The sequence below is a fragment of the Bufo bufo genome, chromosome 2 (genome assembly GCF_905171765.1).
Source record: "Bufo bufo chromosome 2, aBufBuf1.1, whole genome shotgun sequence".
Lineage (NCBI taxonomy): Eukaryota > Metazoa > Chordata > Amphibia > Anura > Bufonidae > Bufo > Bufo bufo.
In genome coordinates this window covers 293,118,635-293,134,728 of record NC_053390.1, presented here as the reverse complement: position 1 = coordinate 293,134,728, position 16,094 = coordinate 293,118,635, and the positions used below count along the sequence as shown (strand labels likewise).

General features: G+C 44.3%; 1 protein-coding gene across 5 annotated transcripts in view; it reads left to right on the top strand.

Annotated features, from left to right (window-relative positions):
* Window positions 1-16,094, top strand: part of PLA2G4C (phospholipase A2 group IVC) — a 147,194-nt gene that overhangs the window by 108,123 nt on the left and 22,977 nt on the right. For all 5 annotated transcript variants that reach the window (XM_040416763.1, XM_040416764.1, XM_040416761.1 and 2 more), the window contains 5 exons: window positions 5,834-5,874; window positions 8,496-8,610; window positions 8,788-8,933; window positions 10,767-10,965; window positions 11,714-11,822. In XM_040416763.1, the coding sequence (XP_040272697.1) occupies window positions 5,834-5,874; window positions 8,496-8,610; window positions 8,788-8,933; window positions 10,767-10,965; window positions 11,714-11,822 (610 nt within the window). The remainder of the gene's footprint in view (window positions 1-5,833; window positions 5,875-8,495; window positions 8,611-8,787; window positions 8,934-10,766; window positions 10,966-11,713; window positions 11,823-16,094) is intronic.

The following is a 16,094-nucleotide window of genomic DNA, read 5'->3' as shown; positions in this document are numbered from 1 at the left end:
TTGAATATCATGGGTGGCCAGTGCGGCCCCCCCCCCTCCCTCTATTGTAATAATTCGTTGGTGGCACAGTGTGCGCCCCCCCCCCCTCCCCCCCTCTATTGTAATAATTCGTTGGTGGCACAGTGTGTGCCCCCCCCCCCCCCCCCCCCCTATTGTAATAATTAGTTGGTGGCACAGTGTGCGCCCCCCATCGGCCCCCCCCCCCCCTATAGCATTAACAACATTGGTGGCCAGTGTGCGGCCTCCCATCTCCCCCCCCCCCCCCCCATCATTGGTGGCAGCGGAGTTCCGATCGGAGTCCCAGTTTAATGGCTGGGGCTCCGATCGGTAACCATGGCAACCGGGACGCTACTACAGTCCTGGTTGCCATGGTTACTTAGCAATAGTACAATAGTAGAAGATTCATACTTACCTGCTGCTGGCTGCTGCTGCGATGTTCGTGTCCGGCCGGGAGCTCCACCTACTGGTAAGTGACAGGTCTGTGCGGCGCATTGCTAAATGAACTGTCACTTACTAGTAGGAGGAGCTCCCGCCCGGACACGAACATCGCAGCTCCCAGGTAAGTATGAATCTTTTACTATTGTACTATTGCTAGTAACCCGCTGCCACCAATGATCGGGGGGGGGGGGGGGGGGGAGATGGGAGGCCGCACACTGGCCACCAATGTTGTTAATGCTATAGAGGGAGGGGGGGCCAATGGGGGGCGCACACTGTGCCACCAACGATTTATTACAATAGAGGGAGGAAGGGGGGGGGCGCACACTGTGCCACCAACGAATTATTACAATAGAGGGAGGAAGGGGGGGGCACACTGTGCCTCCAACGATTTATTACAATACAGGGAGGAAGGGGGGGGGCGCACACTATGCCACCAACGAATTATTACAATAGAGGGAGGAAGGGGGGGGCACACTGTGCCACCAACGAATTATTACAATAGAGGGAGGAAGGGGGGGGCACACTGTGCCACCAACGAATTATTACAATAGAGGGAGGAAGGGGGGGGGCGCACACTGTGCCACCAACGAATTATTACAATAGAGGGAGGAAGGGGGGGGGGGCACACTGTGCCACCAACGATTTATTACAATAGAGGGAGGAAGGGGGGGGCGCACACTGTGCCACCAACGAATTATTACAATAGAGGGAGGAAGGGGGGGGCACACTGTGCCACCAACGAATTATTACAATAGAGGGAGGAAGGGGGGGGGGCCGCACTGGCCACCAATGATATTCAAACTGGGGAGGGGGGGGAGGGTCTGCCCCCTGCTGCCTGGCAGCCCTGATCTCTTACAGGGGGATATGATAGTACAATTAACCCCTTCAGGTGCGGCACCTGAGGGGTTAATTGTGCTGATCACGGCCCCCTGTAAGAGATCGGATGCTGCTAGGCAGCAGGGGGCAGTCATGTACACAGTTTGTAGTATATTCTAACTAGAAGCGTCCCCATCACCATGGGAACGCCTCTGTGTTAGAATATACTGTCGGAAATGAGGTTTCACGATCTAACTCATATCCGACAGTATATTCTAACATAGAGGCGTTCCCATGGTGATGGGGACGCTTCAAGTTAAAATATACCATCGGATTGGAGAAAACTCCGATCTGATGGTATAAAAGGGACTCCAGACTTTACATTGAAAGTCAATGGGGACGGATCCATTTGAAATGGCACCATATTGTGTCAACGTCAAATGGATCCGTCCCCATTGACTTGCATTGTAATTCAGGACGGATCCGTTTGGCTCCGCATGGCCAGGCGGACACCAAAACGACTTTTTTTTTCATGTCCGTGGATCCTCCAAAAATCAAGGAAGACCCACGGACGAAAAAACGGTCACGGATCACGGTAAAACGGAACCCCGTTTTGCGGACCGCAAAAAAATACGGTCGTGTGCATGAGGCCAAATTTGTATATATATATATTGATTTTCACATTTTCCCAATATATGGGATTGAAGCACTCAGACGGTATAGAAATGCAATGCGCTGCGATAAACTGTTTCTGCCGCAGACAAAAAAAACTGTGCTGATTCAGTGAAATTTTGTGTATATATATATTGATTTTCACTTTTTCCCAATATATGGGATTTAACACTCAGATGGTATAGAAATGCAATGCGCTGCGATAAACGGTTTCTGCCACAGACAAAAAAAACTGGGTGCTGTATTCACTGATATTCTTCCTATCTATGCCCCTGATACACAGAAGGTATTGAACAGGTGCCAGAAGTCACTGCCGACACCTTCTATTAAGATAGCTAATGAAGCGTAGTGTAGATCTGCACTTTAAATTGCTGCCAACACACACAGTAGTCCTTAAAAGGACTTTTGGGTCTTTGAAACGTCTTGAGAAAGAGTAATTTGCTCAGAATCTCCCTACACTGTCTGTCCCTTTCCTAACAGCAGCTGTCCCTGACTCGCAAGGAGCCGAACCCGCGTGACCGGGTGCTATATAGCACCCGATTATGTGTTCCGGCCAGCCAGTCACTGTAATGCTAGTAGAAAACATGGCTAATGGCATTACAGTGATGGCAATACTTACCAGCATGTTTATTGGCTGCTTAGAAGGCGGCAAATGTGCGGAGAGGAGACTCTAGCATGGCGCTTGAGCACATGTGGTACTCGGCCAAGTGCTCGGATCTTCCGAGCATGGCGATGCTCAAGCCAAATCGGTACTCGGCCGAGCATGCTCGCTCATCACTACAGAGGATGCAATATGTCTATATGCAGTTGTCTATATATTAATCATTGAAGACAAAGGTGATATTTAACACCCCCCATCCCCACTTTTTTGGCATACATAAAAATGCAAACCATGGTTTGCAACTTTTAAAATGCCTTTGAGACTAAATCTAGACGCAAGTGGAGTGATCACCGATGAAGCCACCGGACGCGCCCAGCGTGATTATGTGGTGACCTCATCAGGCCCGCCGCCGCTCCTTTGGCAAGATTTCTTTAAACAAGACTTCCCCTTTGCGATCAATTGGATGAGGTGAGTATAATATATATATTTTTTAACCCCTGAATAAGCCCTGAGCAGCTGAATGTGAGTCATCAGTGTTGAATGCAGCATCTAAAGGGTTAAATGATGGGGGGGGGGGGCGTGATCCCCGTTCCCCGTCATTGCACCCACTCCATACAATGAAAAGGGATTCGTGACAATGTCATTCATAATTAATTTAATTTCTTTTCAAAATTTGGCAAAGATGCCTAATCAAATTTTTCAAAACTTCGCTCATCTCTAGTCATCAATATCAGATCAATAACTGATCAGCTGTTGGAAGAGAAGGCAGCGCTTGTACGAGTGCTGCCTTCTCTGCTCTGTTTACCTGCTTGCCGCAGCAATTGCAATGGTGAGCAGGTGTAATTACAAGTATGGTGCCCCATTCACTTCTATGAGACGGCTCTGTAGTATTCACTTGAACAGAGCCGTCTTTTAGAAGTAAATGGGACACCATACTTGTAATTCCACCTGCTCACCACTGCAATTGCTGCAACAAGCACTACCTACTTTCAAACAACTGATCGGCGGGAGTGTCGGGAGTTGGACCTCCGTCAATCTGATATTGATGACTTATCCTGAGGATAGGTCATCAACAGTAAAAAGAAGACACCCCGTTTAAGGGCATCCTCTAGCAGCACCGAGGAAAGCAAGACCGGCTTAAAAACACCCATCCTGATAAATGATCCCCAAAAACACAGTCAACGTTAAACATTCTCTGCATAGAATGTGGTGAAAACTCTGACTTTGTGTATGGACTATAAAAAATCCACCATATTTAGTGTCCCAGTTCTAGCTCCACATCTCCTATCCCTACCATTTCCAGTCCCCGCCATGTATTTTCTACTTTTACACCATTTATTGAGTGTTGGACCTTATAAACAGACTATTACACCTTCTCTCTTTTGTATCTACTTCTGGCTTTGGCCGTAAAAAAATAAAAAATGCATTAAAATTGCATGTGTGAATCGACCCTTATGATTGTAACACATGTTGCAGCAGTTCTGCAAACCTCCATTAAAAATATTCCATATTCTTTTAAAATGGCACCTGGATCTGAATGGTTTTGCATCTGCGTGTAATTAATTTATTATAGCTACCGAGTTATTCAATGAAATCCATCTGTATTGTGCAACCTGCTGTTTGTTATTATTCCAATTTCTCTGTCCACCTCACTGTGGTGGACGCACATGCTCAGCTCCATCCTTCAACTGCCATCAGCTGCAAGACGCCCCCTGAGCTACTGAGTTATTCAATGAAATCCATCTGTATTGTGCAACCTGCTGTTTGTTATTATTCCAATTTCTCTGTCCACCTCACTGTGGTGGACGCACATGCTCAGCTCCATCCTTCAACTGCCATCAGCTGCAAGACGCCCCCTGAGCTACTGAGTTATTCAATGAAATCCATCTGTATTGTGCAACCTGCTGTTTGTTCTTTTTCTAATTTCTCTGTCCACCTCACTGAGGTGGACGCACATGCTCAGTTCCATCCTTCAACTGCCACCAGCTGCAGCAAAAAGGACATGACCCCTGAGAAAGGACACACACTGCTGAGCTGCCAGCTTGAAAAAATTAATTGGAGCAATAAATGGGGAGATCTCTGGAGATGTCTTAGATTAATTATGAGATAACCCCTTTAAGGGTAATACTTAAATTTTATCCACAAAATCATGTGGCCATTGGTCAACATATGTGGACGAGGCTTTGGCTGCATGTGGATGCTGCAGTATGTGTCTTTACTGTTAGATGCATTTAGGTCAGATTCACTTTTAGTGATGTGGTATGGCTCAAAGACACCATACCTGCTAAGTGAAAATTGTGGCAAAACCACCTGAAGTTTTGGTTATTTTATACATTTCTGACGCTTAAAGGGCTTCTGTCACCCCACTTTTTTTTGGTTACTTATAATGCCTATACTGCGATTTATCCATACATACTGTAATTAATCATTTTCGTTCAGCAGATTCTGTTAAAAATGTACTTTTAAAATATGCAAATTACCTTGCTACCAGCAAGTAGGGCGGCTACTTGCTGGTAGCAGCCGCATCCTCCTATCCTAAAGACGCCCCTCCGCATGCTGATTGACAGGGCCAGCGGACGGGATTTTTCTCTGCTGGCCCTGTTTGCATTCAAAATCTGGCGCCTGCGCCGTACCTGTCTTCAGTCGGCGCAGGCGCACTGAGAGGCGGACGCTCGCTCGGTCGCTCCATCCTCGATGCGCCTGCGCCGATGACGTCACATCTACACCCGGCACAGACGCATTGAGGAAGGAGCGACCGAGCAAGCGTCCGCCTCTCAGTGCGCCTGCGCCGACTGAAGACAGGTACAGCGCAGGCGCCAGATTTTGAATGCAAACAGGGCCAGCAGAGAAAGGTCCCGTCCGCTGGCCCTGTCAATCAGCATGCGGAGGGGGCGTCATTAGGATCGGAGGATACGGCTGCTACCAGCAAGTAGCCGCCCTAACTGCTGGTAGCAAGGTAATTTGCATATATTAAAAGTACGTTTTTAACAGAATCTGCTGAACGAAAATGATTAATTACAGTATGTATGCATAAATCGCATTATAGGCATTATAAGTAACCACAAAAAAAAAAAACTGTTTAGTGGGGTGACAGAAGCCCTTTAAAAATATAGTTTGCTGAGTCTGTACATCATATATCACTTTCAAACAGCTTTTATGCATGTGGTTCAATATATGCCCCATTTTAAAGGCTGAATCCCATTTACCACAACCAGTAATTTTTAGACATGGTCTCCAGTGTCTGTATCTGCATTTAGTATTACTACAGTTACAGTACTTTAAACCTTGTCACTTTTTTCTCTTTAGAAAAAAATCGACATTGTCTGTCATGAGTGTGATCCTTCAAGGTAAGTATTCCATAACTTGCGTTATTTATTGGACAATGCTATAATCTGTAAAAGAGTATTTGTATTTTACAAGATGCCAAACGGCGTTTATAATGGCATAAATGACAACTGGCAACACAACACTTATATTAAAGTTAGGCCTCTTTGGAGTATTTATTCTGCAAAACATCTGGTCCCACATTTACGAATTTGTCTGCTCATAAATTCTGTCTAAAAGTGGCACAATTTTAGAGCAATTCACACCTTTTTTCCGACTCGCTCGACAAGACATTTGGGCTTTTGTGTCTGTGAATTCCCTTACCTATTGGGGTAACAGTACCCCCCACACTGCACATCATACTGTCATGAGCCACTGGAGAGTCAGCTTAGGAAATATTCTTTCTGATACCCAAGTGGAAGAAAGAAAGATGCATGATATAAATTATGTCGGCCTGTCAGTGTTCAATATCTGCACTACCCCATACCTGAGGGTATCTGCAAATGTTTATTATGTATTATCATGTAATGTTATGTATTTTCATGGTTTGGCTGTTCATTCCAGCAGAGGAAGTAATTGCTGGCAGGAACAGCACCAACCAAGCTGTTCCAACCCCCTTGGCAGAAGCGGGCTAGTACTGCCTAGTGCCAGGATGGGTAGTTGCTGAGTAGACAGCAAGGAGGAAGGAAGCACATGTAAGAGCTTCTACTCCTAGAAACCGTATCCAGTTCTCCTATGGGACCATCACTCTACAGAGATCATCATCTTCAAGAACACTGCTTTGAGGAAGTATCAGTGTGACAGGACAGCAGAGTGTTCAGTGAAATTTCAGCTTTAGGCCTCATGCACACGGCCGTTGTTTGGGTCTGCATCCGAGCCGCCGTTTTTGCGGCTCGGATGTGGCCTCATTCACTTCAATGGGGCCGCAAAAGATGCATCCGTTGCTCCTTTCCGTGGCCCTGCAAAGAAAATTTAGCATGTCCTATTCTTGTCCGTTTTGCGGACAAGAATAGGCATTTCTACAATGGGCCGCCCTCGTTCTGTTCCGCAAATTGCGGAAGGCACACGGGCGGCTTTTGTTTTTTGCGGATCCGCGGTTTGCGGACCGCAATAAACGGAACGGTCGTGTGCTTGAGGCCTTACAAACACTGCTGTAAGGTGAGGGAATATGGCTCAGACACCCATCACCCTGACAAACAGCAAGCCTGTATCACACAGTGGACCCCTTTATCGACAAGTGCCTGCAAGTGCTAATTGCCATCCAACCAATCACAATACCTCCTCATCTAGTGCCAGAAACTGCACTTTGTACTTAATACTGCTGGATGTACCATAAATTATATTTTGCATTAAAGAGAGTCTGTCACCAACCTGACCGGTTTTAAACCGATCACATGATTCAGTGGGTCACAGACATGACACAGATGTGGGGAATTGGGTCAGCACAACCTGTATGTGGTGCACATCACTATGGCGAAATACATATACAAACGAAAAATACAAATGTGATAGCACTCTACATCCAGCAATTTGCCTCCATGCTGGATGAGGCATTGGTGTACATTTTGGCCAAAGCGTAATAAGCCACTCACCGGGTCAAGGTCGCCTCTATTTGAGTGGTCCCTAACACTAGTTCCTACCTGTTTATGGGCCATGACAGCCACACAAAATGACACAGATGTTACCTTTGTTTTGTTTTTCAGATCATCCAAATCGCCCAAAAAGTAGTTTTTATGATATGCTAATGAGCCGTCACAAGTGCCCAGGGGCGGAGAGTTTGCTAAAAGTGCCCAAGTTCCCCTGCCTCATTCGCGCCTAACTCCGCCCCTCAGTAAACTCCGGCCAGCCCTGTGGCTCTGTGACATCATATATCCCTATAGGCCATTCGCGCATCGCTGCCGTGCCCGGGCATGCGCAGTGTTCTACCCACAGTGGGAAGAGGCACAGAGATATGCAGTGTGCATGCGCAAGTTACTGGCGTAAAATCGGCGCATGCGCACTGCATATCTCTGTGCCTCTGCGATGCACGAACGGCCTATAGGGAAGTATGATGTCACAGAGCCACATGGCTGGCCTTAGCTTACTGAGGGGCGGAGTTAGGCGTGAGTGAGGCGGGGGAACATGGGCACTTTCAGCAAACTCTCCGCCCCTGGGCACTTGAGACGGCTCATTAGCATATCATAAAAACTACTTTTTGGGCGATTTGGATGATCTGACAAAAGGAAACAAAGGTAACATCTGTGTCACGTCTTTGTGTCCCACTGAACTATGTGATCGGTTTAAAACCGGTCAGGTTGGTGACAGACTCCTTTTAAAAAGAAAGAATCTTATACATTTACTTCTGGCCTGATTCTTTAAACTGCCTTTCATCTGCAGCGATCCCCAGGGAGCAACGGCCTGTGGTAGACACTAGGACACAACACCTTGCTAGGTCCACTACTACTCTCATCCTTTGCACTGGCTTCTTGTCATTTTATGTGGAAGAGAATAGCCCTATTGATGCGAGTGAAAAAAAAACATAATGCACACGGAAGCTATCCGATTATCAAGGATCAGGCTGAAACCCCATGTGCATGATGGTCTTGTGCATGAAGCCTATGTGTAATGGCAATTTTGTGATCTATGTTTTCTTTATATTTTTTAGTGCTACACAAGTTCCAGAGGCTCTTTTAAGGTCGGAAGGAGAATTGACATCCATTAAAGCTAGGCAGAAAAAAGTGCGGGAAGCACTTAAAAAATTTAATGTTATTATACCAGAGGTAATTATGTGTCTTAGCATCTAATAGATGCCCTAATTGAAAGGGGTCAGTTTTTTAAGAGATATCATCCAAATGAACTCTAGTTCTCTATGGATTTCTGGATTTAGCCACTGATGTAAAGCAAATTGTATCTTTTTTTTTTTGTACCATTTTTTTAAATTCCTGATTTTGCTGTAGGATAAAGAGCCTCCTGTAATTGCTGTTTTGGGATCTGGTGGTGGACTTCGTGCCATGGTTGGTTTTCTTGGTGTCCTTGGTGAACTGGCCAGAGAAGGTCTTCTGGATGTTATTACATATATTTGTGGCATCTCTGGATCAACCTGGTAAATTATTTCACATTCAACTAATGTGCAATATAGAAAAAGACCAAAGTGTTAATCCTCCTTCCTTTGTTTTAAGCCATTTTAATGGCATTTTTGGTGGGATTTTTTAAATTAGTGCTAACTTTTGTGTGTATTTTTGATGAAAAGCCTATGGAGAAAAATGACAGAAGCAGCATCGTTCCTAGTATGCTATGTTGTCATTAAAAAATTCCATAAATTCAGCAAAAAAGCCACAAGCCATAACACTGTGTATGAAACCTTTACAATATTTTACTATAGACTTGGGCTACTTTTACACTAGCGTTTTTGCTGGATCCGGCAGGGTTCAGCAAAAACGCTTCTGTTACTGATAATACAACCATCTGCATCCGTTATGAATGGATCCGGTTGTATTATCTTTAACATACCCAAGACGGATCCATCATGAACTCCATTGAAAGTCAATGGGGGACGGATCCGTTTTCTATTGTGTCAGATTGTGTCTTGCTCCGCATACCAGGACAGAAAGCAAACTGCAGCATGCGTTTTTTCCGGTACTGAAAATATTAACGCTAGTGTGAAAGTAGCCTTAAAGTAACATTGGTTATGTGAATATTTTTGTGCCTTTTTTCAGTGATTATATTATTTTTGTAATTTTTTTTTATTTGTTTACATTTTTTATACCCTGGAATATGTATTAAAAAATGGAAAAATATATGTCTTCCATTTTTATAATTAGCACAAAGTACAACTGAAATTCCTGTAGGATTGGACAGTTGGATTTCAGGGGTGTCCGACAGCAGCATAATCTTCGCTCTTCCTATTTAGAGCCCATGTACAGTCAGTAAAGCGATCATATGTATGGTTGGGTCAGAATAAATAACTGTCAGATGAATGAGTATCCAGACAGCTGCTATCTAAAATGTATGGCCAGCTTCATCTTAAAGGCTATGTACACCTTTGGTGCCATTTTTTTAAATTATTGCATTGTACTCATTTTGAGCTAAAAATCTTTTTTTATAATGGTCTTTATTAAAAATGATGAGCAATTTTCCCTGCACAGCTTTCAGTTTATCTACTAGTGCAGGGATGGCCAACCTGAGGCTCTCCAGCTGTTGCAAAACTACAACTCCCAGCATGCCCAGACTGCCTATAGCCATCAGCCTACAGCAGGGCATGGTGGGAGTTGCAGTTTTACAACAGCTGGAGAGCCGCAGGTTGGCCATGCCTGTACTAGTGGGATCTATATTTTCTCTCTACTCCATCAGACAGGGAGCTGACGGGCTCCTTATCTCTGCTCTCTGACCTTATAAACACTCATTATAGATCAGTTCTTATCTTACTAATAAGAATATGGCTTAAATAAGTGTTTATGACCCTTTTAGTAATTTAGAAATAAGGGTTATTAGATGACTGGCACAAAGTGAAAGTACCAGTCCGTTTGAAAAACAGTTAACCCTTTGTGACAGAACGGCTCAATATTTTTAATAAATACCAATTGAAAAAATTATTTTTAGCCCAAAATGTGTAAAATTCAATCATTAAAAAAAAAAATCCCCAAAGGTGTTCATAGCCTTTAACTCTTCTGCCTAAACATTCAAGTGAACAGGGCTGTGTTGTAGATGAAAAGTCATCCTGAAGTACAATCTGAAAAATTTTCTAAAACTTCCGGCTGCCTCTGCTGTGAATTTTTTTTCCTTTTTTTAGTTCACCGATGATCCTTCTGTGGCACCTACAAAAGGAAGTAGGGTATATGTCCCAGTTATTTTTATACAGAAAATATATTTTAGATTTACAAAATGCAATATGATATTACAATACATTAACAATTTATGCCTTTTATTTTATATTTAGGACTATGTCTACCCTGTATAATAATGAAAAGTGGTCATCATGCATGGTTGAGATGGAGCATCAGATAATTGAGCGTCTATTAAATCCCTCAATGAACTTGGAAAAAATGTGGGAAAAGCTAAAACGGAGTTTTTCTGAAGAAATGTTTTCACTGACTGATTTTTGGGCATACGTGTTTGTTCATAAAGTCATTAGTGAAGTAAGTAACATACACTGACACTATACAATATGTTCTACTGTATTAATGTGTTCTACACATGCTATACATACAGCGTCATTTCATTAGGGTGGAGACAAGATGAGCATTTATTTTAGGTAAGTCAGCTTAAGGCCGAATGCACTCGGCCGTGAGCGGTCCGTGGTATCCCGGCCTGGCATCCTGCTGAGAGCAGGAGCGCACGGCGTCATTGTTTGCTATGACGCCGCGCGCTTCATGCCGCCGCTGCACTACAGTAATACACTCGTATAGATCATGCGAGCAGGAATCCAGGCCGGGATACCACGGACCGCTCATGGCCGTGTGCATTCGGCCTTAAGGGAAAGTATATCAGCTATATGTTTTGTACTAATTAGACCGGGTAGTGAAACCTTTTCCTTGTTTCTGTATTTTCTTATACCCTCACCTACTGTGTCCTTAACCATCTTGGATGGAGAACACCAGCTACTGTATTTGCCGCACATATTTCTTATGTGAATATAGCCAAATCCTGGCTATAGTTAACATCTATTTCACACAGCCCCACTATAAACACACCTGGCCAAGCTTGACTTGCCTTCCACAGTGCAATAGATCAGGCAAATTGAATACCAACATGCCCCATTTCCCCCCCAACTTCTGCTGTCATTGGATGGTTAGGAGTCCCCCATACACATGTGGAAGCTAATTTGTAGGGTGAGGTTAACTATTGTTACTGAATTATATTTATCCTCTGGTTTTGATTCTGCAGATTAATGAAAAAACATTGTCCAATCATCAGACATCTTGTGAGATTGGAGAAAATCCTTATCCTGTCTATGCTGCTATAGAAAAGGACTCTCTAAATAAATTTCAGCCAGGTGAGGTCCAAAAATTGGTAGGTAACTTTGAGAACAAAATGGAAACGGGTGATAAAATGCCAAATTTGCCCTTTTATAGCTCGAAGAGCTGACTATGTTTGATAAGACCCACTGTACATCAATTACAGTATATGCAGGGGCATAATTAATATTCACAGGGTCATAGAAGACAATACAATTCCTTTAGCCTATTAACCACACGGAACATCTGCCATGTGGACATTATGATGACCAGCAGTTGTAAGTAGATAGAATGGCGCGGCACTCTCGTCCTTGTTGTGTGGGTGCTGGGTTCCTAGCCCTCAAAAGTATCAATATAAAAACTTCAGAACTCCAATGAATATGGTAATATCAAGGTGTATTTTTAATTTTTCATATGTAAAGCAACTTAAAGTGAAAGTGTGACATTTCGGTCAACATGGAAGATGTGTTGAGCTGGTAGACATGTGTATCATGTAAAGAATTTTATCAGCTCTCCAATGTGAAATGTCACTTTAAATTACAGAGTCCTTGCAATGAACAGTAGTAACACTTGTGGCCTGACACAAACAGAAACCCTAACTAACTAACTACAGGCCTGGTCTCAGTCTGTAGTTGCCAACACTGTAATGAGGTGCGTGTACGGTCTTACCGACCCGGGTCTGCTTTGCATCCGCTGGTGACTCTGAACAGAACAAATGTCTCTCCAACAAGCATGCGGTACCGCAGTGTATGTTGCTTTGTTCCTCTGCTCTCATCAGCATTCCTGGCAGCGATCTTCCTTCCTCTGGACAGGATCAGGGTCTTGGACACGATCAGCTTCACTTAGCTGCAGTTCTGGTCACTGAGGGATGCTCTCAGACCTGGATGCCTTCAGATTCTCTGCTCACACAGTTCCTTAGTTTTCACCTCCCTCTAAGATGGCTGCTCTTTACTCCTTCTCTCCAGACTCTGTGTAAAACCCCACCTCTCTCATGAATATATATATATATATATATATATATATATATATATATATATATATATACAGGCTGTAGGAAACAGTGGCATCTTGTGGCCAAACAGCAGAATGTTAGTCCAGAACATTTAATTTAATCCACACAAACAGTGTTCAAACAATGAGAGCTGTTTCCCCATCTCACAGCTTAATAAGGATGATTATTACTGTGGGGGCCTAAGTGGAGTCTGAACAGAAGGCCCATTGGAATTTTACTAGGACTTATCACTGTGCAGATGCCCTTTAAGCACCCACAGTAATAATCCTCCTTATTAAGCCATCCCTATTTATAGTCATCGGTATTAAAGTCTTGGAAACCCCCTTATGTTTTCCATATCTGCTAAAAGGTCAGCCAGGTAACCACAGTGAATTCCCTACAGCCCTAGATATTATTATTAAAATATGTCATGGTCAGGGGTGTAGCTATAGAGGAAGAGGCTGTTTTGGGGCCCTGACCCAAAAGGGGCCCATCCAGGAGGAGGAGGACTAAAATATTTTGTCAGGGCCCCCTCAACAGTATTACACAATTAAATGATATACAGTGACAGTATAGACAGTGCAGGAAACTGATGGAACAGCTGCCAGCCCTGGTCTGAGAGAGCGATCTTTACTAGCCACAGGAATGGGGGAGGCATGAAAGGAAGGGGTTGCGAAAAAATTACTGGGGGAGGGGGGCCCCATTCAAAAATTTGCTGTGGGGCCCTGGTCATGGTGCCATGTCCATCCAGGGTACCACACATAGCCGCCACTTCACAGCCGTGATAATTCCCTGCAGTTTGTTGATGGCTTCAAGGTTTTTAATAAACTATGGGGCCATTTACAAACTGAAGGAGTAAGCATTTCTGTCTTAAAGAGAACCTTTCACTACAATAACAAATCTAAACTAAGCATACAGACATGGAGAGCGGCGCCCAGGGATCTCCCTGCACTTACTGTTATCCCTAGGCGCCGCTCCGTTCTCCCGGTATAGGCTCCGGTATCTTCACATGTTAGGCTCCACCCAGGGGAACCTGCCGGCGTCTCTTTCTCCCATGCTGTAGCGCTGGCCAATCGCAGCGCTCAGCTCATAGCCTGAGAGGTTTTTTCTTTCTCTCAGGCTATGAGCTGAGCGCTGCGATTGGCCAGCGCTACAGCCTGGGAGAAGGAGACGCCGGCAGGCTCCACCCAGTTGAGCCGAACATATGAAGATACCGGAGGCTATACCGGGAGAACGGAGCGGCGCCCAGGGATAATAGTAAGTGCAGGGAGATCCCCGGACGCCGCTCTCCATGTCTGTATGCTTAGTTTAGTTTAGAAAGGTCCTCTGTAAGTAATCTGCACAGCCTCGCTGTCTTGGTCCACAATACAGCCAACAGTTGACATGCGGCAGCTACTAAATCTGTTGTGGTGTTTGTCAGTGTTTCAAATTGTATAGGGGATTGTTACTTAATATGTCTAATATCTAATAAATGATAGATGACTAATATTTGTTATGAAAGTTAGAAAGTTTGGGTACTTTATACAGGCAAAAATATTTTATTCATTCTATCATAAAATGTGTGGTAAGATCAATAATACATGGATCAGAAATGACAGTATAACGAGGTAAAACATTGATTATCTTGTTAAAATGACACCTATCAAGAGGTAGGTTATTTTAGGCAGCGAGTGAAAAGTTAATGACAAGTTCCTTGAAGAGCAAAGAGTGACTTTGACAAGTGTCAAATTGTAAAAGCTAGGTGATTGGGTTAGAGCAACTTCAAGTTTTTAGTACCTTCCAAAAGTGGTCCAAGTAATAAGAATAATCAGTGAATCTGTAGCAGTATCATTGGTGCTTATGGTTCATTGATATGCAAGAGCCATTAAGGCTATCCCATGATGACCCCTGTCCACAGCCAGAAGCTCCTACAATGAGCATGAGCACATCAGAACTGAACCATAGGGCAATGAAAGAAGGTGTTCATTCATGTTTCTTTAACATATTGTGGAAATGTGTCATTTTTATCTGAGAAAGCACTATAGGAAGCAGGCAAGCCAGTGGTGTGATACTCTGGGCAATGTTCGGCTGGGAAACCTTGGGTTCTGCCATTCATGTGTAATTTACTTTAACATATACCACCTACTTAAGGATTCCTCCATGGCAACAGTATTCCTTAATGGCCATTGCCTCTTTCAGCAGGATGTGCCCTGCCACACTACAAAAGTTGTCGAGGAATGATTTGAGGAACATTATAAAAAATTCAAGATTTTTACTATGCCTACAAATCCAATCCATCCTATAAGGTCTGCTACTAACATATTGGTGCCAGATACCACAGGGCAACTTCAGAGTTCATGTGGAATCCATGCCTCTATGGATCAATGCTGTTTTGGTTATCATGAGAGGGGCCTACACAATATTAGGTTTTAAAAGTTTTTTTCAGTCTCCTGATTTTGATGGCCTACCCTCAGTATAGGTATTTAAAGGGGTTATGCAACACTTAACTTTCTTAACAGACCCATTCAGAGTGGCTGGACCCTTGGTGGGGTTCATATTTACCTGGTCCCCACCACCGGATTTCAGCTGCATCTCTCTCTGGCCACCTCTGCAGGTCCCCAGTCTCTGGGAATCAACATCTGGTTGACGGGTGTCACATGACCGCTGCAGCCAATCACTGGCCGTGAGTTATGACCCGTGTGGCATGTGGCCCAGTGATGTACTGCATGGGTGACTGGATGCAGCAGTCATGCATGTGATGCCAGTCAACAGAGTCCCGGGACCTGTGGAGGCAGCTATGCAGTGATGCAGCCAGAATCCAGCAGCAGGGACCAGAAAAGTATAAACACCCCTATGGGTCCAGCCACTGAAGAGGTCAGTTAAAAAAGTTTTTGGTGTTGGATAACCTCTTTAATATACTATTGGTGACACTCCGACACCCCGCACCCCCACCAATCAGGTGTTCCCTGCATCCTCCGGCACCGGAACTAGCACTTTGAATGGACCTGAAAGCACAGCTCCGTTCAAAGTGTAGTGGCCATGCTGGGTTACTGCAGCTAATCTGAATTGGAGCTGAGCTGCAGTAACCAGGCACGGCTACTACATTTTGAACTTTGAGTTGTGCTTTCTGTTCCATTCAAAGTGCTAATAGGGGTGTCGGACCCTCACGGATTAAATTTTAATTACCTGTCTTGAGGATATCATCAGACATCAATATCAGGAACCTGGAAAACTCCTTTAAAGGGAACCTGTCACCGGGATTTTGTGTATAGAGCTGAGGACATTGGTTGCTAGATGGCCGCTAGCACATCCGCAATACCTAGTCCCCATAGCTCTGTGT